General features: G+C 43.3%; 4 protein-coding genes across 9 annotated transcripts; 2 read left to right on the top strand and 2 right to left on the bottom strand.

Moving 5' to 3' along the window:
* On the top strand, window positions 1-4,161 carry gfi1aa (growth factor independent 1A transcription repressor a). Of its 2 annotated transcripts, none has more exons than XM_069712543.1 (7): window positions 1-70; window positions 1,276-1,480; window positions 1,650-1,853; window positions 2,433-2,833; window positions 3,120-3,257; window positions 3,441-3,606; window positions 3,731-4,161. In XM_069712543.1, the coding sequence occupies exons 2-7, from the start codon at window positions 1,369-1,371 to the stop codon at window positions 3,907-3,909; spliced, it is 1,200 nt and encodes a 399-aa protein (XP_069568644.1). In that variant the 5' UTR covers window positions 1-70; window positions 1,276-1,368; the 3' UTR covers window positions 3,910-4,161. The 2 variants fall into 2 exon arrangements, with proteins under 2 accessions (XP_069568644.1, XP_069568645.1); XM_069712544.1 differs by lacking the exon at window positions 1-70 and adding an exon at window positions 381-460.
* A 668-nt stretch (window positions 4,162-4,829) lies between these two features.
* On the bottom strand, window positions 4,830-13,244 carry rpap2 (RNA polymerase II associated protein 2). The gene is made up of 12 exons (XM_069712522.1): window positions 13,172-13,244; window positions 12,907-12,952; window positions 12,652-12,766; window positions 11,937-12,035; window positions 11,763-11,828; window positions 11,590-11,678; window positions 11,460-11,495; window positions 10,239-11,373; window positions 9,982-10,082; window positions 9,208-9,288; window positions 8,412-8,480; window positions 4,830-5,106 (listed from the first exon to the last, which is right to left on the bottom strand). Exons 1-12 carry the CDS (start codon window positions 13,221-13,223, stop codon window positions 4,962-4,964), a joined length of 2,034 nt encoding a protein of 677 aa, XP_069568623.1. The 5' UTR covers window positions 13,224-13,244; the 3' UTR covers window positions 4,830-4,961.
* A 279-nt stretch (window positions 13,245-13,523) lies between these two features.
* glmna (glomulin, FKBP associated protein a) lies at window positions 13,524-20,927 on the top strand. Of its 5 annotated transcripts, XM_069712527.1 has the most exons (20): window positions 13,524-13,591; window positions 13,801-13,835; window positions 13,911-13,990; window positions 14,942-15,067; window positions 15,174-15,287; window positions 16,297-16,405; window positions 16,513-16,801; window positions 16,922-17,021; window positions 17,122-17,303; window positions 17,447-17,500; window positions 17,821-17,851; window positions 18,326-18,415; window positions 18,542-18,583; window positions 18,783-18,856; window positions 18,950-19,034; window positions 19,183-19,292; window positions 19,721-19,784; window positions 20,012-20,147; window positions 20,371-20,441; window positions 20,528-20,927. In XM_069712527.1, exons 3-20 carry the CDS (start codon window positions 13,952-13,954, stop codon window positions 20,615-20,617), a joined length of 1,806 nt encoding a protein of 601 aa, XP_069568628.1. In that variant the 5' UTR covers window positions 13,524-13,591; window positions 13,801-13,835; window positions 13,911-13,951; the 3' UTR covers window positions 20,618-20,927. The 5 variants fall into 5 exon arrangements, with proteins under 5 accessions (XP_069568628.1, XP_069568629.1, XP_069568627.1 ...); XM_069712528.1 differs by lacking the exon at window positions 13,801-13,835; XM_069712525.1 differs by lacking the exon at window positions 13,524-13,591 and having other exon boundaries at window positions 13,633-13,835.
* A 417-nt stretch (window positions 20,928-21,344) lies between these two features.
* On the bottom strand, window positions 21,345-27,454 carry cdc7 (cell division cycle 7 homolog (S. cerevisiae)). Its single transcript, XM_069712530.1, has 12 exons — window positions 27,326-27,454; window positions 26,999-27,089; window positions 26,581-26,667; window positions 26,282-26,417; window positions 25,477-25,570; window positions 25,199-25,341; window positions 24,568-24,913; window positions 24,254-24,370; window positions 23,829-23,989; window positions 23,038-23,120; window positions 22,586-22,735; window positions 21,345-22,424 (listed from the first exon to the last, which is right to left on the bottom strand). The coding sequence occupies exons 2-12, from the start codon at window positions 27,087-27,089 to the stop codon at window positions 21,895-21,897; spliced, it is 1,938 nt and encodes a 645-aa protein (XP_069568631.1). The 5' UTR covers window positions 27,326-27,454; the 3' UTR covers window positions 21,345-21,894.
* Window positions 27,455-27,523: the final 69 nt, after the last annotated feature.

The raw sequence follows: 27,523 nt of genomic DNA, 5'->3' as shown, positions 1-27,523 counted from the left end.
CATTGACACCATATGTGGACAGAGATCAGGAGCGTGTGTGTTCTCATAGTTTGGGGTATACCTGCAGTGTGTGAGTATGGGACATGTGTTTTCGGCTTTATGCCTCGGCTATCTGCGTTTTTCTTGTAAGTCTCTATCTTGCTGCAGCTGCATCAAACAAACTCTGTTCCCACATCGGACAAAAATCGATAGCTCTTTGCTTTAGTCTGACCTTGAACGGAGCCCAAATCTTCGCAATGATTTGTATTTTGAGTCTGACAGATTTCTGCTGAAAACGTTTTGCCTGTGTGATTTAATGCATCCTATTTTTTTTTTTTTTTTTTACCACTCCAGCTGGCACTTATGTGCGTCTTTTCCTGCATTTTTTTTTTGTGTGTTCGGTGGACAGCCTAATTGGGCCTGTGCATGGGCCGGGAGGGGGTTTTAATGATGTAAAACAATAAGGCTGAAGTTAGTGCGGGTAAGCTGAAGCAGTGTAACTGTAAAGAGATACTTTGACTCCCCACCAACAGGCTGTTGTGCATCGCGGCCGCGCGCGTCTCATTAACAGGATCACTTTACAACCAGTCAAACAAATGGGTCATTATCATCACAGCCTGGTCCGCCTGCATTGAGCAGCCGCAAACACACACGTTTTATGTATCATCATATCCAAATTATATAATTAACTAAAAAGCGTCATTTACTTGTAGTATTTTTTTTAAATTCATTTATGTTTTTTATAATAGAAATCCCAACCCTCACAAATTTACCTGCGCACAAATACAATCTCGGTTTTAATTTTTATTAGATTTCTTTCGATGTTTATGGGTATTTATAACTGTGGTCAATACTTGGGAATGAATATAGCCTACTTATTAGAAAATATGTATATATAATCAAACAAATATAATTTCAAAACGCATTTATAGATTGCTTTTCTTTAACAATAGTCAATCAAGTAGCCTAATAAAAGGTGAATGATAATAACACAACAGGTCGCTATATTTTCGATCATAAAAGTCAAGGCCAACAGTACACTCTATGGCTTACAAAACATACATACAAACGTCCTCTTATGTGATTCAGACGACGCCCATGTAGTGTATGGACATACAATACTTTGTCTTCAATCCCATATCCGAGACCCTTCAGGATGGATGGTGGTACCGCTTTTGGCCACCTGCCTGGCGACACCTGGTAAACGATACGGCCTCTCTGCGCATGCGTAATAGCCTGCCAAAAATCCTAACACCGTCTCGCCTGACAACCAACAGTGAGTTTCAATCTGTCCAGAGATAAAGTCAGAGCAGCGTGGAGAGGACAGAAGTGAAGTGGAGGATTTCGGACCTGAGGAGCAGTGAACGGTCTGAGTGAGAGTGGAACAACATGCCGAGGTCCTTCCTGGTGAAGAGCAAAAGGGCCCACAGCTACCACCAGCCGCGGTACCCGGACGATGACTACAGCAGGCTGGAAACTACTCTGGCTCACGCGTGCGCAGGTAGGTTCATCTGTGCGTAATTACGCACGAAAATTGTTGAGTTTCGAAAACAAGAACAACTCGTCTTCATGGAAAATATTCATGTTAAAATGAAGTCAGAACGAATCCACAATAGACACTTGCTGCGCAGTCAGTCAGAATAACCCCGATTCTCCTCTGCTGTCAATAGAGACCAAATCTCAAGCGGAGTTTGAGTCCAACTTGGAGCCGCAGGAAGATGCGAGTGCCGGCGCTGACAGATTGTCCCCCGGGTCCAGGCTGCGCTCTCCAGGGTCGCTGTCCTCCAGCTCTCCGTTGAGCTGCAGAGGCAGCGTCTGTGACCGGTCTTCCGACTGTGATTTCTGGCGTCCCCCTTCTCCATCCTCCTCACCAGGTCTGCTCACAAATGTTTTCAAAAGTTCAGCAAAGTCTGTTTTTTTTGGGGTTTTTTTTAAACAATGAGAGTGTAATTTAGGTTACGTATTAGCTATTGAATAACCTGCGTTTAGTTTGGTGCTAGTTGTCAAAACTTTTAAAATTCTCAACTTCAAATAGTGTCTAAACATTGAAAAATAAGCTGGTGATGGTTTTATTATAATTATAAAGGGGAAAATGTCAAGCACAAATTCTTATTTGGAATTCAAAATACGCATCTAGTGGAGAAATTATGACTAAAATATTTATGAAGACGTTGGTGATCAACATTTATATACTTAAATGTTTAGTGTTTTTTTGCACGTCTTGCATAAAGCAGAATATTTTTGATGAAAGAATGACGTGGAGACTTGTGTTTAATGAGCTCACGCAGCACTCAACATTTTCTGTTGTTCGTGTGTTCTGTAATTACACTTTTAAGCACGTTATGTGGCCATCCCAACTGAGGTTCAGTGCGATTTCCAAGACAGGCCATGAACTGCAAATCTCATTCCTCGGAGAGCACGTCCACTCAAAGCAAATCCAAATCCATTTCCAGATTCCGAGAAATGCTCCACTCCAGCAGCGGAGGACGGGCACTTCAACATACCGCTCTTTCCTTACTCCTGGTCAGCCTACTCCGGGTCCGAGCTGAGGCATCTGGTTCAGGGGTCTTATCACCACCACCTCCGGGGCCGCAGGGAGTCTCACTCGCCCGTCAGCATCTACCGGGCAGAGGACAGCGGCAGCGAGCCGCTTTACGCACAGAGGGGCCGCGGGACCGGATGTTACCAGGATTATTCTGCAACGGCCCACCAAATCTGCAGGATGCGAGGCAGAGACGAGCTGTATCTGGATGTAAAGCAGCAGCCCCGAGTGACGGAGATCAAGTCTGAAAATGATTTCATCCGCTCTAACCTCGAGTCAAGTGGATCGTACAAATGTATTAAATGTTGCAAGGTACGTTTTTCCTTTAGTTTTACTTAAAGTAAAAATAGATGTGACTGCTGATACTGATGATTTTACAGCTGTTTTTGGGGATTACAACACCTTAGATTACTCTCTTCGTCTTATACATTTTCAATGTAAATTCAACCATTTCAGGATCCTGACAATCACAATTGTAAAATCTTTTTTTGTGACATCACATTATTTTTTTCTTTATTTTGGGCTTGATTTGGAAGTTTACAAAAAACAAAACAAACAAACAAACAAAAAAAAAATCCATCCATGTGTTTTTCCAAAGGTGTTCTCCACACCTCACGGGTTGGAGGTTCACGTGCGGCGCTCGCACAGCGGGACGCGGCCGTTTGAGTGCGAGATTTGCGGGAAAACCTTCGGACACGCAGTGAGCTTGGATCAGCACAGAGCGGTCCACTCGCAGGTAAATTGCTCTCAAACTTTAATTATCATAAATTGTTCAAACTTAAAAGGCCGCAGGGCCCACATTTTGTACGCAAAGGCCCGGCCTGGATGGCCCTTTTGCCACCACACACCGATCTTATCTTTAGGCATATAGGAAACATAATTTGAGGCCTTCCATACTGACACTGTGCATCTTTTACAGGAAAGGAGCTTCAGCTGCAAAATCTGCGGTAAAAGCTTCAAGCGCTCCTCCACGCTCTCCACGCACCTGCTTATCCACTCGGACACGCGGCCTTATCCGTGCCAGTACTGCGGCAAGAGGTTCCACCAAAAGTCAGACATGAAAAAACACACTTTCATCCACACAGGTGAGACACTATATAAATAAAAAGTGGTCGATAAATGCATAAAAACGAGTCACTGTTTAAAGCCTCAAGGCGCGCGGAAAGAAAGACGACATTTTCCGACCGTGTGATTTTGTCCGTGCTGCAGGTGAGAAGCCGCACAAGTGCCAGGTGTGCGGGAAGGCCTTCAGTCAGAGCTCCAACCTGATCACACACAGCAGGAAACACACGGGCTTCAAACCTTTCGGCTGCGACCTCTGCGGGAAAGGTTTCCAGAGGAAGGTGGATCTCAGGAGACACAAGGAGACGCAGCACGGACTAAAATAAGCACACGTTGATGCTGCAACATGAAATCCTGCACTTTGAACGTACTCTGACTGTACACATGGTTTTAGTTTGTTGTATTGGTTTCCTGTTTCCTACTGCTGAACTTATTTACTCTGAGATATTCTGGTTGTTTATTTATCAACTGTGTTTTTACACATTATTATGAAAAACATAACCATGCATTTCCAAAGCGGAATATTTCAATCAGCTTTTTAAATTCAGTCAGTTTGTTATATAGTCATGGATTAAACATTAATTTAAGGAGCTCAGTTGTCCATTTTTTTTTTCAGTTTGGTAATTTCCAAGAGTTTGATTTCAATCTCTTCACTTTATATATTAAAAAAAAAAAAAAAAAAAAAAATTCTCTTAATTTAGTTTTAATGCACAAATCTAAAACACATCTGTTCTCTGTTCAGTGATTTGACTGTACGTTGTGAAAAACGAGAAGCTGTGTTGAGCCATGTGGACCATCAATCACGTCTCCAATCTGCATGACAGGTTAAAGTTATATCTCCAATATTAAATAGACAAAAACGCTTTGCTGCGTGCGCCACCTGGTCCAAACCAAATATTTTCAGATGAGTGCATTGTTCACATACCCATATAACAAATGACATTATGGTGCCATAAACCTGCATGTAAAGGAAGTCTGGAGAAATAGCAGCAACTTTTATGACAGGTGAAGCTCCTTTAGCGCAGCAATAAGCACCCTGTCCACAAGGTGTTTTCAGTGGGTGTGATTTATTAGCCCCTGCAGAGGTTAAACATCCACAGCTCTAAAACTTCAAGGATCTGATTTGCACATATCTCACCACAGATTGTGTACACGATGCTGCTCTCCACCCCTACATCCTAGATCAGCTTGTGTTGTTAGCGTGTTCAGTAAAAACATCATAAAACACACACAGCTTCTTTTTTTATTTGCCAGATTTATTTATAAAAAAAAAAAACCAAACAGACAGTACAGAAAATGCCTGATGGCCACACATTCATTCTAGTCGGTCCTGATTAGATCCCGAGTGTGTTATTGTACGTACATGCCTCTATGGGTGTCAGTGTGTTGGGGATATAAACATCCGGACCAGGTTCAGAAGGTCCTGCTCCTGCAGACCGAGTCCCTCCATCAGCGTCTTCAGATACTCCACCGATGCCGACGTCTCCAACGCTTCTCGCACCAGCGGAGAAACTTCTGACAACCTGAAATACAAAACACACAAACGTAAACACAGCTACACACTGAACAGGCCATTACTCTTCGAACATATAAAGAAAACCAACAATTTCATATGCTCACAAATGTGATGACATTTTGTTTATATACAAGGACGTACCTCAACAAGGATCATAAAGACTGTCCTAAAACTGAAGTCACATCTTAAATGGACAATGTTGAGTTAGTATTACCCCCATTTTAGTCCCCAGTGTCACAAGATTCCCTTAGATCAGGTATGGAGTGTTTTTTTTCTACAAAATAGGGAGGCTGTTAATGATTTATAAGAATAACTTTGTTGAGTTAAACACAGATTAAATATCCATCCATGAACTACATTTGATGGGGTTTCCAGTTTTTACAGCTAAAGTTATCCAGACAGCTTATTGTGGGGGAAAAAAAACACTTATGACTGCTGCCTACATGAAGGCTTTATATGTACACAAATCATCATCCTCTTCATTTTTGATTTAGTGTTTATATAACATAAGAAATCTGTTTTTTTCAGATCTCTAGATACATGATTATAAGCATATACAATATCTAAACCTTGTGTAAAAACCAAACAGACTAAGATTTTTTTTTTTTTTTTTTTTAAACCAGGAAGCAGGATATTGGATTCGGTGCCAATATCCAAAATTCTGATTTTTTTTTTTTCCAACTCCTTTGGCTGATTGCAGATATCAATCTATGCACATATTTTTTCCCACCTAATTGCAAAGAACATCAAGTCGCTCCTGTACAGGAATAACATTATAATAATAACAATAATAATATTATTATGTCTCCTCTTATCCTGATGCTCCACTGGCAGATGCAGACATAAAACGAGGCTTTTCAAACTGTACAATTCACCAGACAAAATAATAAAACTACTTCAACTTAACTTATGTGAAACACGTCATATTAATATTTATGTGGCATTTTTCTTTCAAAGAAAACTGCAAGATTCATTCTATTTAAACAGGCTTGGATGATTTGGATGAGTTAGTCATTAAAAATAGTAACTTCACTGTGTTTCGGACACTTTTAAAAAACTTTCACACCACAGCTATGTTGTTGCACTCTTTCACACTTCACAAAAACGATGTGATGACGTTGCGCCGCCAGAAGGCGTGGTGTTCAACATTTAGTCATAATTAAAGCATCATTTTACCATCATGAAATGTTTGTTTTAAATATTTTTGTGGCCAATATCAATGACGTGCCGATATTATTGTGCATTCCTACTTTTAGTCTTATTTGAAAATGTAATCAATCACCTGTGATAAACTACAATATTTTAAACATCACACAACATGTGTTTATAGTGAAAATGTCACACACCTCCCTTCTAGCCAAATGTATGTTTCAATCAATCTAAGTGTGTTGTGGTACGCACTCATATGCCTGATTATTAGGTACATTTAGCTAAAACTAACAGCTCTGCAGTAAATCCAAAGTTCATAAAGGCTTCAAGGTTCAGTCTGTGTTGAAACAGTTTAGGAGAAGTGCTCCTAATTCTGCAGGCTGTACTTTGTATTCCAGCTGACTTGTAGCGTCTTAAGATGACAGGTTTTCTAATACTTTTATCCCATTCATACAAATGAGAATATATGACAATGGCAACTAAATGTGTTTCTTCAGGTCAAAATGCCTGCAATAGCAGGTGTAATTACACCTATGAGCTCACATCCTTTATTCTCAAGATAAACAGTCATAAAACTGCCACCTATCTCTGCACGACACTGACTTTATCAACCACTTCTCTCAAACTGTGTAATTATTTGTCAAGTCAAAGCAGTCCAGCACCCGTACATAGGAAGTGTTTGCCTCCAACTCTAAATCCACAGTTTGTAGCCTTCGAGCTGCTCTCCGTTCACCTCTCTAACCTCCACCCGTCTCCGTCTCCTCCCCCTCCCTCTCTACCTGTCCCGTCTACCTCAGTGGAGGTGCGCTGCTGGGTAATCTCCGGTTCAACTCAGGGTCTAGTGTTGCAGGGGGGGCATCCATTATTCAGCTGGCCTGAACAATAGAGGCCAGACTAGCTCCACAGCTGCCATGCAGCGGACAGATAAGACAGCACACCAAATTATTCATGATGGAGGAATGGAGGGATGGAGTGGAATGAAGTTAAATGGCAACTGATGAAATCATAGAGTACCAGTGGCACATGTGACAAAGAGAATGAATGAGTGAAAAAGGGTTGATTACCTAAAATGAATAAATGAAAGGTAACTGTCAAAAAAGCACAATAATGATGAGCCTTCGTGTGTCTTGTCATCCACCCGTTCTCAATATCTAAACATGCAATAAAACAGGTTCAGTGGTTTATCAGTTTGAGGAAATCATTGAAAAATGCATCTCTCAACATCAGCAGTCAACAATACAAAACACCTTGAGTCAGCTGTAAGAGTTTTATTATTCAAACTTATTTTTATTTCCCTGAGCATTTCTGTCCAAACAAACAGCTCAAAAATCTCCAGTTTGTTCACAATCATTTTTAAGTCCACTTCTAGTTTCTGTTGTGGTCCCTTGCCTCAGTAGTGACAGATTTGTGTTACCTACTGTACCTCAAGCTGCACAACACTTACTGTATTCTTTTGTTCACAATGTAAATTATGATATTAAAGAAAACGGACCTGGGAGTACAGAGGGAGTCGTAAATCAGAATCAGCCGGGCATCAGGTGAAAGTGTTCCCAGCCGGGGCAATTTAAAGTGCCCATTTTGCTTGAATGTATACAGAGGAACTACTACGTACGTATGTGTGTGTGTGTGTGTGTGTGTGTGTGTGTGTGTGTGTGTGTGTGTGTGTGTGTGTGTGTGTGTGTGTGTGTGTGTGTGTGTGTGTGTGTGTGTGCGCGCGCGTACAGAACTGTTTGTGTGCTGTGCCTTCTGTCCTGCAATACGGATCTGCAGAGGTGCAATCAGGTGGAGATAAGGCTGTGTACTCAGACGGGAGCAGCACGGAACTGTTTATGAACTGCCAGCAGCAGAATGCACGAACGAACACACACACACACACACACACACACACACACACACACACACACACACACACACACACACACACACACACACACACACACACACACACACACACACACACACACACACACACACACACACACACACACACACACACACAGGGTCGTTGTGTATTTCCTTGCAAACAATGTTCCTTGATTTCCTTCTCATTATTTCTTCCCTTTTCTGTACTAACTCAGTAGCAGGGTGTCCTGGTGCAGAAATACTGAAGTAACTCGTTCACTCCCTCGTTCACTCCCTCATTCACTCACATTATAAACTTACAGATGCAGAAGGACGACAGCTATGAGGGTCCACTCTGGAGTTTTGTGGATGATGTTTGTGTTGGTGAACCTGTAAACAGAAACAACAGCGTGGATAACTAAAGATCACCTGAGCTCCAGGTCAGTCATGTAAATACATAATATAAAGATATGTGTCATGTGAAGGTGTTTGTCTGTGTGTTGGACCACAGAATAAATGTACGACTCCTGATACGTGCAACCATCTTTAGTCAAGTGTCCAAAAACATCTTAATCTGATTATAAGTAAACCAGTAAAATACCATCCACCTAAACACTGGCTGCAGTGGTGATGAATGTCTTTCTGACAGCGCTGTGTATATCCTTTGGTTTGAGCCTCTTGTCAGCGGGGCCTCTCGACAGCACGAGGAGAATTCCTGGAAGCAGGACTCTGGAGGTGTTACTCTGCTGCCTGATGTGCTTTTAAATCACAGGCAGAGTGATTTAATAGCAGTTCAGTTGAAAACATCCTCACCGGCCAATGGGAATACACAGCATGTCTATGGCAGGAAGTGTCCAGCAACTTGATTGGGCCTTTTTAACAGAAGACATTTGACATGTCACGGTACTAAAAGCAGCCAGCATAGATAATGAAATTAATAATAGCTGAATTCCATTTAGTTGCTTCTATTTCTGGGCCCCCTTTTTTTTTTTTTTTTTCAAAAATGGGAACCAGCCCGGTCTACCAGTCCATAAGCACTGACCCCAACCTCCATGCGACATTGAAGAGCCGTGTGACCTTTAAATAGCTAAGAGGTGTGTGTGTGTGCTTTACTGACCTGAATGTCCGGACCAGGTTGTTCAGGTCGGTGGAGACGTCGCTCATAGTGAGACGAAGAGGACCTACAATGTTTCTGACACTGCACCGGCACAGGTGAGAGACAAGGAAGACAAATACAGTAAAAAATGTGTTCATTGTTACTTTAAGTTCATCCATCATATCGGTTATTGGGTTGAAGTTATACAATTATAATAAATACAGAGCATGTTTTTGTTTATGTGTTGTTTATCAACCAAACATGCCGTCTTGTAATTGTGTACTTCAGTCGGTGGAGCAGGACACTGAGACGGTTCAGTCAGCTGATTCTTAATAGACAACACATTTAGTTAAGAGCACGTGTTTGGTGCTAAAACGCCTCACTGCAGTTTAAAAAAACCAGTAAATCGGCGTTGTAGAGCCGATACAGCAGCAGATTAGTCGAAGAACAGAAAATTAATTTGTCAATTTTCAGTCATTTCGGTTTCAGCTTCATCCTGCCTTTCTTTGTTATATTTGTGTTGATTATATGCCTTTATATTTCACACTGTTAAGTTTTAGATTTAATGATGTCACCACAGGGTCTGAGAAACTGATGAGCGTTTTCACTGTAACCTCATGTTTTACAGACCAAACAACTAATTGTGTAATTGGCAGATTAATTGATCATGAAAATGATTAGTGGCAGCTTATTAAAATTATGCTGCAAGTAGGCTGTTGAATGACTTTCCGAAATATGGCAGTTCACAGCTGAGAAAGACACATAAATGAACCTTTGAAACACACACAGACGCACCAGCTGGTGAGCTTCTCCACTGTGATTCGTTTCTGGATGAGATGCTGAGCCTGAGAGTCGATGAGCGGCAGAACCTTCCTGGTCTGGTCCTGGACCGTCACCTGGTGTGGGGAGCAAACCTCAGTCCATAAACACGCTGGTGTGCACTTAAAAGTGTTTGCACATCATAGTTTTAACAATGTGCCCCCATGTGGACGCCGACTCTTACAACAGGTCCTTTCTTTCACAACCTGCTTCTCTCTTTTCCCTCCACTCACCTCGTTTCCATTCGGCTTCTCAGGCAGAATCCACGTCCCCTTATAAAACTCCTGGACCCTGAGCTCCAGCTGCTGGCTCTCCTTCCGCAATGTCTCGTAGTCTGGAGCTGCAGCCGACGGCCTCTTCTGCTCCCCAGCATCAACCGCCGTCTCCTCATCATCCAGGTCATCTTCATCCAGCTCTTCCGGCGCCTCCTCTTTTCCTTCTTCTACATCAGCACAAGGAGAACCCAGAGAATGATCGGCGGCGTACAAGAACTTCAGGGTCTCGTCGGTGCACCATTGCTTTAACGTTCTTCTCAGGCCCTCGAGGAGATTCAGCCGCACCGCGTCAGGTCGGGCTTCGACTGTGTGGTTCTTCAGTAGATCTCGCAGTCCCGCTGCCCCTCTCTTGCTCATACCCACCCGGGTGATGTCGAGGCCCGGGTGGTCTGGTGATGGCGAGATGTGGCTGCTGTGATTAGTGGCAGTCAGAGCTGAAGAAGGAAGATGTTCACTTTCTGATTGTGGTTTTGACTCAATACATGGAGGAGATGTGAGTGACGCTGTCTGTGAGGGTGTTGAGTTAACATGCAGGGGAGTGTTGTGAGTGATTGTCTCAGATAAACTGCACAGATTCATCTTAGCTGTAGTGTCTTCCACACGGAGCTCCTGAGGAAGGTCTTTCTCTTCTGGTGCTGTGTGGTCAGTGTTTATTCTGTGCTGCTGTTTGGGTTTTTCAGCATCACCTCCATCCTCTGTTTTGCGCGCATGTGACTCTCTCCTTTCCTCGTCTCGTCTTCTTATTTTCCCCTCCTCCGCAGTCTGACTTTGACAGCGGTCACTCTCCTCTTCATCTCTCTCTCTGGACTGTTTCTTCCTCCTCTCAGTCCTTCTTTCTTCCCCCGTCTTGTCTTCATCTGAGCGTTTAGGCAGGTCCCCCCAGTGCACCCGGGGTCTCCGCTGCTGGGAGACGACGCTGGAGACGAAGTCCTGCTCCTGTTCACCGTCGCTGCTGTCGCTGTGTCTGAGGTCGGCTGCAGCAGGACCCTGCAGAGAGCCGTGAAGGTCCTCGTCCTGAGCAGCCAGAGGGTTCTCGATGTCGTCCTCTTTAAGCCGCTTCCCGGAAAGCATCACCTCCGCACCAGACATCCCACTGGACACACATATGTAACGTTTAATTAGTCTGTTTATTATTAAGCCAAAATAAGTAAAACTGTAAAAACTGAATCTGGTACACACCCATCTTCTTTCTTCATCAGTTTAATTTCTGAAGGACTGTCAGTGTGAAAGAAAATAAACTCAGTATATGGAATATTATCATATTGAAGAGTAGTTAATTCAGGACAGAGATGAGAAGCAGCACACGTACCCGTCATGATGCCTGAGCCAGAGAGGCATCTTCGATATTTGCAGCTCAAACTCTTTGGAGGCTTTGTAGCAGATATTACTGCAGAAACACTAAACCACACGAAAAAGTTTCTTTCAACTTTTTTTGTTGTCGATCACTATAAAGAATAATATTCTTCATATAGAGGCCCTCACCTTGCGCTCTGTGATGTCATACACCTTATTGGTCTTAGTGGAAATTCTGTACTGCTGAGTTGGAATCTAAAATATAAACGATAGCGCCGACTCTTGAGAAAACAAGATTAGAGGCATAACATATGACATGAACTAAATGTAAAGGAAAGTGATGACAGATGTAAAGGGTCTTACCTTGATCAGTTTATTTGGACATATGGGATAGCCACAAAGTCTAGCGATGGATCTCTCCTCGATGGCGTCTTTGTAATTAGCAGAAGTGATGAACTTGGCCTGTGACCCCCAACAGGTTGCCAAAGTGAAAAAGCAACAAATTAATTATTTTGCTCATTATGAAAAAAAAAAAAAAAAAAAAGGAAGCAATTTTTACCCAAATATTATAAAACCAGTTCAGCTTCTCTTTTAACTTCCACTGCTCACTTTTAGGGCAATAAGGTGTACGACTGATGATTTGAGCCAACACCTCCTTGAAGTATATAGAATTAGGACAGTTTTAGTGAAGATAATTGGTTGGTTAAATGGTTATTTATAGGATCCTGTGCACTCTGTCCTCTATCGTCGACCACAACTTTGACACCGTTTAGTTACAGAAGCAGTGTTTCCTTTTTTACATGTTGTCCTTTTCCTCTCGTGTGCTTCCACTAAGAGCTATTTCTCAGAGTTAAGCGTGCAGCACGCCTCTTTTCCATTTCACCATTTCGTCTGTCCACTACAGATTCACCATTTCAGTGAACCTGTAGTCGACCTCACGGCTTTTTGAAGGCAGCAGTGAATGAGCATTTATCCCGGATTGATTACACCCCCGTTTTGAGCTAGATCGAGCCCGTGGCTTTAGTCTGTTCCCCTGGATTTGATCATTCTACTTTTAGACGGCTCTGATGATACATACACAGTCAACCAGGAAGTCCTCGGCCACACTGTCCTCCAGGAGACGCTCCACCACATGCAGAGCTCTTTTCTCCAGCTCCAAGTTCTCCCTCAGCTTCTCCTTCACCTCCTCTCTCCTGTAACAACATACAATGTGTACACACATTTGAGGACGCGCTGGTGTTCACTCCACCGTCTTTGTTAAGTGTTTGAAATGGTGGAATGAGTTGGGCAGTGATGCAACTCCAGCATCCACTGAAGAGACGCTCGTTCACACCTCCTGGCTTCTTCCTCAGCGGTCTGTGTTTTGATGCGTCTGCCACCTGCCACACAAACAACAACAATAACAACAAGCTTTCAATGCAAAACAGAAACGCTGTTAAATGTTTATCACTGATGATGAGTATCGGTAGTGTAGAGAAGATTCAACTAAACAAAGCAGCTGTTTCACATGAAAACATATTTCAACTCCCGTTAGGGGGTAAAGACGTTTAAAAGGCCTGAGATGTAAAAGACAGAATAAAATGTGAATAGAAACCAACCCTCTTTGGAGGTTTTAGCGGAGCCTCCACTCCTCCTTTCCTCCGTCTCCATGCTGTTTCTGTTTTCTTCGTGTTCAACTTTGACGCGTTACGTCACTAATTGTACGGCAAACCAGACGCTCAAATCCAGCTGTTCGCGTTGCGTTCAGGTAGCGTGGGGAAATATGTTTCTAGGACGGCGAAGGCATGACCCGCCCTATTCTGCCTTTGATTGGTTTACCCTGACAACGTCACCCGTACTCTGACCAATCACCGCCCCTCATGCCCGAGTTTATGAAACCAACCAATCAGAGCAAACGAGTAACGAGCCAATCAGAGGTAGAGTAGGGCGGGTTATGCCTTCGTCATCCTAGAAAAAGAAAAAGGAGCGAAGCTCCCCGTGGTAGTTTGACACCGGGTAGTTTAAGGCAAGAAGCAAAGGTAGGTGTTTATTTTAGAACTGTCCTGTTTGACATTTCTTTACGCAGCGACAGTGTTTAGTGGCGGTGACTGTGTCTGGTGAGGAAACACATCACAGAGAGTATCTTTGTTTTCAGTGACGCTAATTCACAATTATTAGCAGTAGCATTCTTTATGGTCTACCGAGTTTACAGACAAGTCCAGGTTGTTGTTTTTTCCTTCCCTCGTAGGCATAGAGCCCATCTGATCTTACACACCTCTCAAAGTGAGTGCCATTTGATTACCGGGTATGATTGCGCGCATTTATTTTTGATTTGGAGTTGTCTTTCTTGCTTTGAAGGATTGCTGTATGAAGCTAAGCCCCAATTGAGGACAGCAAGGATGGCTCTGGAGCAGCTCAGTGATGTGGTCCAGAGATGTGTAAGTGTTCAGAGGAACCACGTCCTCTTCCAGACACCAATGTCCACCCATGAAACACGTGAGCGCAGTCTGTCCAGGTAACCTCGATGCTTTTATAACAGTGGGACCTCCGACACTGTCTCTGTTTTGAGCTGCACTTAAATATACAGCTTCCAGTCTGCTCCAACCATCGAGAGGTTTATTATTCCAGTCACAAGTAAAGGACAAGTTTATACACAGCTTCGGGCACGATATTATGGGAGGATCAAATACCAAAAAGTCAGATCAAGAATGATGACAAGTTAATATGAACGATAGTATTCATACAAACAGAAGAGAGCCAAAAAGCAACATTTTAAAACAAAACGCTCGGTGATATGTTTACATGATGACTGGGAATTCCAGTGTGATGCTACTATTTATGTTACTTTGTTTTTGCATAGCCTCGGATGTATCATACGTGACTGAGATTAAAAGTTCCTACTTGACTTTGTAAGTAGACGTTTATATCACGGTCTTCCTGAAAGCCCCGTTTAGTTTGTACAATGGAGCTTTTTGTTCTCTTCTTTCTTCAGAGGCTCAGATACAGCGACCAGATGGACTCTGTTGTGAGATTGTTCTGTCGTCTCTCCTAAACGATATTTCAGTCACACCTCGTAGACTGTCGGGCTGCACTTTGGATGGTCATTTATTCATTTTTAACTGCCAAATGTTAAAAAGTCGTGCGAAATGCTTGCCACAGCTTTCCAGAGGTCAAGAAGTTGTCTGCTAATCACTTGTTTTTGTCGTACTAACAATCCAAAGCATCAGGTATTTAATTGGCAACGCTATAAAATAGAAGTAAGCGGTAAACTTGCATTCGAGAAGCTGCAACTAGTAAATGTTTGTCAATTTATTTAAAAAGTGACCATTTGAAATATCTATATATTACCTTCTTATGTTTATCTCTTTACTTGTTTCTGTTTCATACAGCAGGCACTCCCAGATGACCGCTACACCACTGAGGATCACGACATCTTCACGATTGCTGGGCGGACGTGCATCGCGGACGGAAACAGTGCACAGGTCCTCAGTATCGTCCTGGATGAAAAGAATCAGGTACATTTCTCAAAGATGACGATGACTTTTGTTTCAGCGCACAGACTTATCCGTGAGTGTGTTGCAGATTGTATTACCTAACGCGCCCCTGTTCTCCTCCCTGTAGGACATGGTGAGATGTCTCGGTTGGAATCTGCTGCCTCCGCTGATTCAGGTGCTGCTGAAGAAAGAAGACAAGACTCTTTCTCAATGCCTCGCCATTTTTAACCACCTACTTAAGGTCTGTGAATCTGCTTCACCAAAGTTACTGGGCTGAACATAAGATGGAACATTACGTATAACGTAACATCGTCCAATCACAAATCCAGCGACGTGTAGGTGCTCTGTGTCTTGAAAGTTCAACTCAGCCTTGGACAGAGTGGATCATAATGTGATACGATGGGGCTCTGAATTGGTTAGTCTATCTGTGGAATAGCTCTTTCTTTGTAATTAGGCTTCTCTTATGCTCCTCTATTTCCCCCCAGCGATCTATTTTGGGCCCTGTTAGAAAAATTACTCCGGAGGTTCGGTTCAAAATCAAACATATCGGACATTTATTCTCGCAAGAAGGAGCAAATACATGTACACTCAAAGAAGGATGTCCAGCATTGCTCGAAGTCTCTCCTCCGTAGTTCAGCTTATATAAAGTGTGACAAACAGTTGACAGTCACCCCCACTTCCTCTGTATGTCTGATTTTGTAGATAGTACCGAGTGAGGTCGTAGGTCACAAGATAAAGGTACAGAGACGTTGTAACCGAGACTATAGAACCATGTTCTGCAGCAGATAGATCAACATTTGACAAGTATGATGAGTTCATTATTTTTCCATCAGCCCCCTCTTATTTGATATATATGTGCCACCTCTGGGGAAAATCATCCAGACTTGACTATTGAAACAGTTTATTCTGGTATCAGCAGGCAAAGTATCCAAATACTGCTTTTTTTTTTTTTTTTTTTTTTACAAAACTCTGCTGCCAAGCTTTTAACTCATACTAAGAGGAAAGAGCATATTACACTGATCCCTGCTGCCCTTCACTGGTTACCTGACAGGTGCATTGATTTTTAAGAGTTAACTGCTTGTTTTTAAAGCCTTAAATGGTCTGACTCCCGCCTATTACTATGATCCGCAAACTGCCTATTAGCCTGATTGCTGTTTGAGATCACTTTATAACTTTGTTTAAACAAAGTTCTTATTGTAGAAATTTGGATGAAACCGTCTTTTTTATAAAGATAAGCTTTGGTTTTCCAGACCTGCCGACCCAAAGAGCTGCTGATTGGTTTGTTGGAGCAACTGGAGCAGGATGATCCTGACGCGATAGCAGAGAGTCTCCATCTACTGTTGAACCCTCTGCAGAAAGGTAAAGAACAATTGTAATCATCTTTAGATATGGTACTCGGATATGCTTGTGCTCACGTCAACTCCAATAGAGCCATTTCCATACTTACACCTCCTCTGTCCTCACAGTGTTGCTGTGCCTGGGCAGCCGTAAGGCCTCGTCTTTGGGCATGACTTTATCCTCCGTGCTGGACCAGGTGGCCAAACTACCTCTCCCTCACACCAAAGAGCAAGAGGAGGATGATGTGTTTTCGCTTTGTCGGTGCTGCACCGACCTGACGGACTTCGTCAGACCCTTTGTCCACGAGGCCAGGCAAAACCTCCTGAACAGTAAGACACGCAGTGACAGCACAAACATGGCGGCGGGCGGCCAGGACAGAGATAAAGAGGATGAGCTCCGGACAGAACTTCTAAAGTTGTGAGTGAAAATCAGGTTCTCAACTCTTCCCATATGTAATCTCACGTCATTTTGTAGTTAGGAACCGTATGAATCGTGATAATGTTGTCAAGGCTGACCGTGTATTTTTGTGCTCTGCAGCGGTATGAAGACTCTGAGTCATCCTCTGTTGGAGGTACAACTCAAGGATCCCGACACGCTGCCTCTGTCTCCGCTCAGGACGTTTGCCACGGAGATTTTGGTGCTTGAAAAATGATTCGCCAGAATATTCTGGGAAGAGCTAGTATGAAATTCACAAATTTAGATATGATGTTAATGGCGATTCTGTGTGTGTTGTACAGAACACCCTCAGTGCTATCGGAGAGTCCCTCCCCAGTCTCGTGTACCGGCCTCTGTTGAAGAGAAAGCAGGTTCCAGGCTTCCTGGAGGAGGAGGTGCGTTACCCCAAAGAGTCTTTGGCCAGCTTGGCCCTCCTGGTGTTTGTCCATCACCTGGCTGCAGATACCTTTCCCAGTGTTTTCAGGTAAGCAAGAGGAAGCATCTTGGATTGTAGTGTACTGGAACTCTGATGGACAGTTGTTGTTGTTTTTTTCTGCCAGGATATTATCCGTTCATGATTATTAAAACATTATTTTGAATCGAAATGCATCTGTGCGCTCTCCACAGTCCTGTGTTCTGTCTGCGATGTAACATGGAGCACATCTTCCTCCTGCTGTCCAGGCGAGTACACAACACGGCAGTATTGCTGCATAAAACACCACATACCACAACAGTTTGGCAAACAGTGCATTTCTTTGGTAATTCCTCATTCACATGGACTTTTGAACCAGCTCCTGATATCTCAAAACATAAAGTATATGTAATTTATAAACTGAAAGAAGTAACACGAAGAACATGATTCTGACTTAAATTTGAAGTTTACATGACACTTGCCATGACAACACAAACTAGAATCGAAAAGTTAACGTTTTGTGTATTTATACGCCTCTCTGTATTTTTGTACATTTCGAATCATTTTTTTAAATTTATTTTTTGGTTAGAACTGAGGAGTCCAGGATTCAGAAAGGATTGGTGAGTCAAACTGAACCTTTAATGAGAGGTTGTTGTTTTTTGTTTTTATTTTTTGTTGTAACATTCTGGGGATTTGTATTTTCATTTCCAAGTTTTTCTCAGTTGACACTATACTAACAAAAGCGCTCGGCATTTTGATCCCGGCCTCAACAGAACTAGTCAAACGCTCATTACCTCCCCTGATGAAAGTTTGTAGAGTGGATCAAGAGGTTTGAAAGTTTATTAATAAGTAATATAAAACCGCAGCAGTAGGAGGCTGTAAAACGGCTGAGCAGATGAAGAACTGTGCTGCTCATGAAGCGTTCCTGTTGCTGGGGGGAGGAGAGGGAGGAGGGGAGGGGGAACTGTCAGGTTTGGCCAACGAGGTCATCGTTATCTCAACCGTCTTCTGTGGAGCGCAGATCGAAAGACCCGTTTCGATTGAGCTCAGCTGTCATCAGTGTGTGTGATGGACGCGTGTTTCCCATCACGCAGGAGCTGTATGAGAAGAGCCTGGTGCGGGTGGACGACGGCAGTCTGCCTGCAGATCTGCTGGAGATCAAAACCTTTCTGCGAGTCCCTCAGGTGAGCACAGTCGTCTACTTTATCACTCAAACCTCAGCTTTTACTCTGCTGTGATTCTCCGACCGTGGTGCCGTTTTCTACTGCTGCACTGTTATCCATCACACCGTTATTAATTCTATGTTTCAGAACTTAGTGAAGGTCATGACGATATGTCCGAGGCATGATTTGGTAAGTCTTTACGTTTGTAGATAACGCTGCTGTTAAGTGTGTGTCAATGGTAAATGTCAACGATAATGGACTTGACAAGGACTTTTGTGTTTATTTTAGCTTTGAATTTAATTTCGCATGTGTATCATTGACATCTCGTGTCCTCGAGAAGAACACTTTTGAATTGAAAATAGATTAATTTAAAAATTTGTGTCCCCAGAGGACTAAAGGGCTGAAGGTGCTGCAGCTGAGCATCGATAAGTTTGACACTGAAGCCAAATACAATTTCTTCCAGTAAGCGCCATCTTTCCTAAATGAAAAAAGAGCAGAAATGTTTCCGTTTCCACCCACGAGGTGTAATGACTTGTGTTGGTGGTCTTTTCTTAGGTACATGCTGAAGACAAGTAATCACTCGGGAGTCGAAGGCTACGTCATAAAAAACATCAAGAATCAGATCGACTTTGCTCTGCGGGTGAGATGGTGCTTTGTTGTCATTTTCACAGGTTTTTGGTGAAATAGCGAAGAGCTAAATGGCACTGAGGGTTGTGATTAAAAAAAAATATATATATATATCTTGAGGTCCTATAAAAGTTGGTCTCCGTCTCTCTGTCCGTCTCTAGCCAGGTAACGGTAACACCTGGTTCGAGGGGGCTCACCTGCTGCCTCTGCTGAACAAGGTTTTTAGTCTTCCCGACGGCCCAGAGACCGACCTCCTGCAGTACATGGACAGGTCAACAACACACACACACACACACACACAGTGCAACGCTCCATCCTTCCATGTAATAGCTGCTTATTTTCTTCAGAGGAATGGAGCCAATCCCAGCATGCACTGGGAAACAGGAAGGGTACATCATCACATTAATGTCACATTCAGGTTTTGCTTTTCTCCCTAAACGTGAGATGTGTGTTGATTAATTAATGTCTAGTGTATGAACTCAAGAAAACAGTTGTTACCCTGCGCAGGGTTAAAAAAAAAAAGTTTTTCATTTGCTCTCTAAATTGGATGATTTATTTTGTCTTGATATGCTTCTTCTGGGTCTATATTCGAGATATGTAATATTGATGAACATAGATGATTTAAATTTTTTTTTTTTTTTAAGGGGTTTAACTAAAGCCAGGAGAGGGACTTTAAATGTCATGCGTTGTTCCCTACAGAGTCATGGAGTCTCTGAACCTGTTGCGTTACCTGATCATCAGAGACAAAGTGACAGAGAACCAGGTGAGAGCAGCCTTCACTCTTACAGAAGGAGTGTCGAGTCAAAATGCAGCTGAAAACACTGAGGGGAAAAAAAACAAAAAAACATTTGAGAACTCGCAAACAAAATCGTACTCCGTTCTGTTGGCCGCCAAGTTTCTCATTTTTCTCGGTGCATCAGCAGCAGGTCGATGCGTCGCATTCACCCTCGTCTCTGCTACAGCCATCGTGTTTTTCTGCCGATCTTGCAGACGGGCATCTGGACGGAGCTGTATAAAATAGAAGATTCGTTCATGAAGCCTCTGCGTTTCGATCTGAACATGTCCAGAGCGCATTACGAGAGGGAGCTGCACAACACCGTGGAGGCCAAGAAGAAGGCCAAAGCAGGTCAGATCAACACTCACTCACCGACTGACACTTGTAACTATTAAGTTTGTCAAACGCAGGAAATTAGAAAAATGCAGAGGCCCCATGTTTCGTAGTTGTAAAGCAGGAATCCTTTTCACGGGCTTGATGTAATTACAGCTCCGCCTCACGCAAGACACGCGTCATCATAAATGTTCCTGTAACCGCCGTTTTTTTCTGACCGTACAAACGTGTTTTCCCACAGAGGAGTCGGTGCTCTCGGTGTCCGTCGGTGACGAGAGGCTGCCGAACATGACGTCGGAGTCACAGATTCAGGTCAGTGACGCGCTCGTCTTGCAATCAAAATGGCACCCCGTTTGTGCGTCTGAAGAGCTGACTGAATTTTAAATGGGTCCTCTCAGGCCCTGCACTCGGCCCTGCACACGTTTGACATGATCGAGAGCGTGTTGGTGCGGATAGAGGAACTCATTGAGGTGAAAGACGATCCATAAACGGAGCTGAGCAGCCGCGGATCCTCGTCGACTCAGGGCCGAGCAAACACAGAGCCTTCATTATGTTGAAAAGAAAAAAAGAAGAAAAAAAAAAAAAAGAGCAGCATCGTGGAGCACGTGGATACATTATTTCAAAACTGTTAACAAACCATGCACTGTTTCTTTTTCATATCATAGTTGCTCTCAGCAGAAATGAGTTAAAGTGTATAATGTCTTGCACATTGTCAAGAAATGTCTGAGAAGTTTCTGTCACCTCTGTATGAAATGTTACAAATTTTGTACACACAAGTTAAATAAAGTGTTGATTCTTGTGCCGTTTTGATATTTCTTGCGGTTTGGTAACGCCGTCTGCAATATGTCATTATGCTTACGATGTTAAAATTAGTCCATAAAACAAAGTTTTAAATTACCACCTAGAATAACAAATGCAAAACCACAAGCAAATTTCATTATTGCCCTATGATCAATAAGAAGTAGAAAATCATGTACTCCGTTTGTGTTGCCGGGTTCTACACAATCTGTAGCTTCAACTCCGTAATAAAGACACGCAGATGCTTACATGCCATGAGAAAATGCAGTCGTTGGCCAGCTACTGACCTTTGACCCCAAGTAACAAAAAGTGGAATTCCTTTTAATACATAAAATTCATGTTTGCATTTGCAAAAGTTGAATCACAATAACCATGATTGTATAAACTATTTTAAATGTTTATTAGAAAATGGGAAGTGGTGGCCGACTGTAGTTTTCAGCGTTATAAATAAATAGAGCTGGTGCAGAGACACCGTCTCATACAGCAACATTCATAGATGATACAGATGGAGTCCATGTGCATCTTCAAAATAAAAAAGACTTTTAGTTTAGAAACGGTCCGTTCACACTGCAGTAATATGGTGGATTACTTTAGGTGCAGTGATAACACGACTGCTCCCCTCTTTCTAATCAAACCAGATTCAGACATAAAATAGAATATAAAATATTTGTTTCCTGAATTTAAAACGTTTCAACGGCTTTACCTCAATACCGGAGCTGTTGAAAATACCCGTCCTAAAAGTTTCGTAGTCTCCATAGCTGCCATTAAAAAAAAAAAAAAAAAAAAAACGACTTTTAACTCTGAACTGCAGCCTGTGAACCACAAAGTCAGACCTGCTTTCGTGAACATTGCAATTCAAATCTGTGAAGTCTTTTCAGGAAGTTGATGGGAGAGAGAATCATTTCCACACACACACAAAAAAAACGTTTCGCTCAGGTATGAACTTCTGTTAAAACAAACCCATGTTTCACTTTTCTGAACCTGAAGCACAGCTCTGTTCTGCCGTCACAAAAGGCTCCTTTGAGCCTCCGCAGCTCCGTAGGTCCTTGAACAGCGGGTGCTGCAGCGCCTGAGCAGCTGTGATCCTGGTGCGAGGATTCAGGTCCAGCAGCTGGTCCAGCAGGTTGTAGGCCTCATGGGGAACTCTGTCCCAGCCCTGCTCATCTTCCTCCACCTTGCTGCCCGTCAGTGAGCTCGGTCGTCGGAGGTGAGCTGCGGATCCTTTGCTGCCTGGTTGCTCCCGGTGGTTTGGGAGGCTAGAAGAACGCGGTGTCGGTGTTTCACCCGCTCCGTCCTTGTGGGCCTCGAGTGTTCCTTCAGTGGGACGGTGTGTGGGTGTATCATCTCGGATCTCGTGGGGACGGGTGGCGGCGGAGTCTCCTGCTTCAGGAACTGGCGTGACTTCAGTTTCAGGCGATGGCCTCTGTCCTCTGAGCATCTCGCACAGCGTCCTGAGGTCATGCCGAGGAAGCTCCCGACTGCACACCACAGCTTTACCTGAATAAGGTTCGACCCCCAGAACAAGTTTACTCTCTACTCGTGGAACACAGTTCACCGTGCAAAATTACAGTGACTCGTCTGTGGCGACGAACTGCCCGCTGGATGACACAAAGAAGAAGCAGAGGCATGTTTCTCGAGTAAAACACATGAATACACACCAAAGGACTTGGCCGCCTGGATGGTCTCTCTGGAGCCTCGTATGGTCATGATCTGAGTGAGAGCGACGAGGTCATCGCTGGCTTTAAAGAACGGGTAACGGCCACTCAGAAGTGAGAGCAGGATCACACCGGCTGACCACAGGTCTATGGCTGCAGTGCAGGATGGGAGCACAGGGGAGGGCGTGGGAGAGCACATTAGTGACGATAAGAGACAGCGAGACACTTCAGGAAACGGGCCTCTGCCTCGTATGTGATTAAAAAAAAAAAAACAACCTCAAAACACACATGAAACCTTTTCCCACGTGAAGCTGCAGGAGAAGTAGAGGAGTAGGAGTGGGAGACTGAGAGATGAATGAACAGTACAGGCTGGGAGAGCAGACATATTTGTGTTGTCATTGATCATGTGTGTGTGTATATATATATATATATATATAATGGTTTGAGATACCAACCGGTGCCTTGGTTGGGACACTTTGTGAGGACTTCTGGTGCTCTGAAGCCGGGAGTTCCAGCCCTGGGAGCCACCTGCTGCTTTCTTCAGTCAAAAACAAGGATTTTAAAAGAAGGCATTTGGTCAGAACAGCACATAAAACAAACATTTAATAATGAGTGTTTAATAGGCCTGTCACAAGTATCACATCATTTACATAATCATTCAAACTGTTTCCAGACATTTGTATAAAAACAGCTGTATGAAACTAACAGATACATTTATGGTTTGACAGTTGCTCTTTAATGACATCATCTTCATGCGCCCCCTTCTTCTGCTCAGGGTTTAAAGGCACGAGTGGAAAACTAGCGCCACCATCTGTTAATTCGAGGCGCTTCACTTCTAATGACGGCATTTCCATGAGTCAAACAACACGGCCAAAAAATGCCTCTTCTTAATTCGATGCACGTGTATTATTAAATTATGATCAGGCCTATACTAAAGAGGCATAAAATAAACAACAACTGAATCATTTATTGCAATTATTTGTATGACAATTAATCGTCAACTAAAATTTCACGGTTGTTTCAGCCCTAATGTTAAACACGACACTTTTTTTTGTGTGCAGCTGTTTAAAAGACTTTTTTTTACAGTTTTACAGATTCCTGTGGTTCTCACAGTTGACAATGAAGTTATATTTCTGATAAGAACAGAGAATTCCTCCAGTGTTTAAGTTTGTCCTAAACGACGATCAATAAGTGAAGTGATTTCATTCCCTTCCTTTGCACGTGTGCAGCTTTGTGTTTGTGTTACCTGGACATGCAGACGTTGCAGACGTGGTCAGTGAGGTAGCAGTCACAGGTGAGTCCCGGCTGTACGGTCTTCAGAGGCTTCTGACTGCTGCTGTGGGTCCGGACAGGCAGCGGGCCCCAGGCGGCCGAGGAGTACCTTCGGCTCTCACCATCCTCCACCGGCTGAAGAAAGGAATTTTATGAAGATAAAATACAAAAGAAAAGAAATGTCTATGATAACTTTTTAAATGCTTTCTTTGAAGCAAATAAGAAAACCTGAAATTATTTGCAAATATCATCCGAGTTGAGATACATTGTGTCTGCAGTAATACAGCCAACCAGCATTCTTTTTAAGAGACTATATTCGGCAAAGTAATTCAGATGATTAAAAAAAAAATTAGCACGGTTGCTCAGACAAATATTGAAAATTAAAACTGTACTTCCTACCTTGTTTACTTCCGTCTTGATGGCAGCTTGTTTGGTGGTGGAGGTAGCTGGTGTGCAGCTGTTCAGGTTCCTCTCTCCAAACACAGGCCGAGGCGCTTTGCGCAGTGCCATCAAATCCTAAAGAAAAACGAGCGTGGATGGCAGAAGAGAGCAAAAGCAAACACATTAGGACGGGAAACAGAACGGAAAAAGATGCACCAATACTCGAGTACAGCCATCCGGGAAATAATTACACCTCCTGCAGTGTTGTGACACCCAGTGAAATATAATTACGGCACACTTCTGACCTAACTTGAAAAGAAAAGTGCAGACACCTTCGTGTGCTTTGTGCGACAGGTTGTGATGGTGGTGGTGGTGGTGGTGACAGAGCGTGCTTTTTTAGCCAAAGTTTTCCGAGAGGCTGAGGATGATGTGGTGGTAGAGGAAGAGGAGGAGGAAGGTGGCAGGGTCACCGACTGCCGTGCGGGCAGAGGCAGTGAGGTTGAGGCAGTGGTGGTGGTTTTAGGAAGGAGTTTGGGTGGTGCTTTGCTCCGCGGTGTGGCATCTTGTTTCCCTGTGGACCCGCCACCTTTCTGTGAGGGCCGCTGCCTCACCACCTTCAGTAGCTCGATCTGGGTGTCAGCTGTACCCTGAGCCAGGCCGAAGTCCACCAGCGCATACCTGCAGATACACATCAAAACACAACGTCATAAAGGCTTTATGTATTATGTGTCTGCACTGGACACCGTAGAGATCAACTGTGATCTAAAAGAAGTCGATGGGCAACACAGCTGCAGCACTGCTACAATGTGGCCGAAGGGACGATTTCCATATTAATGCATAAACAGAGAGGATTAAACGAGCGGTGATGAGACGCCTTTTCTCATCTAATCATTAGAAAAACAATTAAAGCATTTCAGGCATAAACATGCAGCTGCATCTAATTTTAAGGGCTAAAATACTTACATTTTGCTGTTCCTGTTGTAGAGGAAATTGTTTGGTTTGATGTCCCGATGAATGATACCAAACTGGTGGATGTGGCTCAGGGCCTTCAACAGGTGGTAGATGTAAAGACGAACCTCTTCAAAACTTAGTGACCCGATGATGTCCTGATGAAGATATTTGAATTAGATCACAAGTTTGAAATTGCATTTCAGCAAACAAAGACACCATAAGGAGAGCAACCCACTGATTCATGATTAGATCAGATTGTGTCCATGAAGAAGCAGTAGCTGCAAGCTTACCACAATAGCTTTATGCTCCATGAAGGGCATTACAATCACCACGTGGTCCTCGTTCCTGAAGCAGTACGTCACCCCCATCACATTCTCTCTGCCTCTGCAAAGTAAAGGAGGGCACAGTTAAGATGACAACGTTTCAGTGTAGTGCGTTACATGTCTGCAAATGATGTTAATCTCGTTCACTACAGAAACACTCGAACATAAATGCACATTCAGACATTTAAATGAGTGTGCTGGATGCTGCGTGTCCTGCCAGCCATTAATGTATTGAGGTGCGTAGGTTCAGCTGAATCATGCGAGGTTGGACAAATGAGAAACCCACACAAATTAGCTTCGGCATAAAAATAAGCTTAGAAGCAAGAAATCGGACAATTCTGCACAATTTCCCCATTTTGTATTTCCTGAGCACTCAGTTCTTTCACACTGCAACTAGTCCGCATGAACAACTGAGTATAAAAACTCATATATACTCTAACTGCAGTACATACAGTCGATGCATAACAGCCATAAACAGTTATACATAAGCAAAGAGATCTTCTGGGCAGAATTACACCACAAAAAATTAATTCCAGTTAAACCGTGAAAGACTAATAATAAAAAACATAAAATGTCTCTATCGTTACTTCACGTGTCAACTACAATATTTCAGGTCAAAGAACATATTAGGGAGCAGAAGAAAAAGGGAAAACATCTGATAACACACCAGAATAAAAAGCGGAACAACAGAACGAATAATACACACATTCATCAAAAAGCGCAGCTGAGATGACAGTACTCATTTCAGGAAGACAAACGGTGTTCGACTCACCCGGCAACAGTGAGACACTGAAGCTCGGCAGCAATGCGAGTAGGATGGCTGGTTGGGACGAGGTGCTTCAGGGCAAACCTCTCTCTCCTCCCGTCCCGCATCTGCGCCTCACCCAAGTACACCGAGCTGAACGTACCTGATGCACAAATAACACTCATCATGAACACTTCGCCTCTTCAGCTCCAATAAATGCAACGAGGTGGACGAGTGACTCCTGCGTGAAACCTAAACGACGGTCTGTTTTCAGGGAACGGTACATTACTCCAAAAGTTGTAGAGAAAGCTGAGCTGACCACGTACCTTCTCCGATCTTGTCTGTGATGTGGAAAACCTTGGCCAGCTGAGGGACAGCTTTGTAGAGGAACTCAATATCCATCTCCACATCTCCTGGAAGTAAATACGAAAGACTTATGCACTTCCATTGTTATATTACCCCCCCTAAAAAAAAATCAGCCAATAACAACAGACTGTACAGGTTAAATTGAGAAGAAAGATGCAAACGATTGGCAGACATGCCTACGGAGCAGACCATCATTTTTAAAGTCATTTATTTAACATAACATTTGCACCTTGTACACATCGCACCATATATCGGCAGTTAATGCAACACACAAATACAGCTCATTAACCTGCCATTAGCCGTTACCTTTAATAGACCAGTGAAACTACACTTGAAGAGTTATATCTCTTTCTCACGTGAACGTGTTCGTAAACGTACTTGAGACTTTGCTCTTCCTGTGACCTCTGTCCGATTTGAGGAAACATCCGTCTGTGCTGATGACCTCGTCGCAGACAGGAGACGAATCCATCTGAAAACCAGAGGAAAAACTCAAAGAGGCCGGAAGAAGTCACCAATTAAGTCCCCAGTCATTATTAGAAAGTTATGCCGGACACGATGATGATGGATGGATGGATGGGTGTGAAATGTGTACAGATAATGAGAATACAAAGCGCTGTTTGACTTCCTCGTTACTAAACTAGCACCATCTACTTCGAGCTACGCTAAAAAAAAAAAAAAAAAAAAAAAAACACCCAAGAAACTCACCGCTTTATTTGGTCGAAAGGTCCAAATGTTTCACGAGTAAACGTCTCATAAAAATCGCCGTGCAGTCACGAACTACTTCTTCGTCGGTGCAACGTTAACATGTATAAACCCGGCTCAGGCTCGCGGCTGCATAAAACCATTTGTTGGGACTTTCGGTCTTTTCCGCTACCAACAAACTCCGCGCTAAAAGTGACGTCA

The sequence above is a fragment of the Brachyistius frenatus genome, unplaced genomic scaffold, assembly GCF_029030835.1.
Source record: "Brachyistius frenatus isolate BFR_SWC_R1_liver_20210118 unplaced genomic scaffold, ASM2903083v1 Contig_110, whole genome shotgun sequence".
Taxonomy (NCBI): domain Eukaryota; kingdom Metazoa; phylum Chordata; class Actinopteri; family Embiotocidae; genus Brachyistius; species Brachyistius frenatus.
This window is presented reverse-complemented; position numbering and strand designations above follow the sequence as displayed.

What these genes read in the sequence shown, in the direction of transcription:
- cdc7 (XM_069712530.1), bottom strand. Translation starts at nt 27,089, where the DNA reads ATGGATTCGTCTCCTGTCTGCGACGAGGTCATCAGCACAGACGGATGT. An exon ending in CAGGAAGAGCAAAGTCTCAA is followed by an intron (nt 26,668 to 26,998) that starts GTACGTTTACGA and finishes ATTTACTTCCAG; the next exon opens with GAGATGTGGAGATGGATATT. An exon ending in TGGAGCATAAAGCTATTGTG is followed by an intron (nt 25,342 to 25,476) that starts GTAAGCTTGCAG and finishes TATCTTCATCAG; the next exon opens with GACATCATCGGGTCACTAAG.
- glmna (XM_069712524.1), top strand. Translation starts at nt 13,745, where the DNA reads ATGGTCTACCGAGTTTACAGACAAGTCCAGGTTGTTGTTTTTTCCTTC. An exon ending in ATCTTCCTCCTGCTGTCCAG is followed by an intron (nt 17,501 to 17,820) that starts GCGAGTACACAA and finishes TTTTTTGGTTAG; the next exon opens with AACTGAGGAGTCCAGGATTC. An exon ending in AGATCGACTTTGCTCTGCGG is followed by an intron (nt 19,035 to 19,182) that starts GTGAGATGGTGC and finishes GTCCGTCTCTAG; the next exon opens with CCAGGTAACGGTAACACCTG.
- rpap2 (XM_069712522.1), bottom strand. Translation starts at nt 13,223, where the DNA reads ATGGAGACGGAGGAAAGGAGGAGTGGAGGCTCCGCTAAAACCTCCAAA. An exon ending in AGGACTTCCTGGTTGACTGT is followed by an intron (nt 12,036 to 12,651) that starts GTATGTATCATC and finishes TGGGGGTCACAG; the next exon opens with GCCAAGTTCATCACTTCTGC. An exon ending in GTGGAGAAGCTCACCAGCTG is followed by an intron (nt 9,289 to 9,981) that starts GTGCGTCTGTGT and finishes GTGCCGGTGCAG; the next exon opens with TGTCAGAAACATTGTAGGTC.
- gfi1aa (XM_069712543.1), top strand. Translation starts at nt 1,369, where the DNA reads ATGCCGAGGTCCTTCCTGGTGAAGAGCAAAAGGGCCCACAGCTACCAC. An exon ending in TCTGGCTCACGCGTGCGCAG is followed by an intron (nt 1,481 to 1,649) that starts GTAGGTTCATCT and finishes TGCTGTCAATAG; the next exon opens with AGACCAAATCTCAAGCGGAG. An exon ending in ACACACTTTCATCCACACAG is followed by an intron (nt 3,607 to 3,730) that starts GTGAGACACTAT and finishes TCCGTGCTGCAG; the next exon opens with GTGAGAAGCCGCACAAGTGC.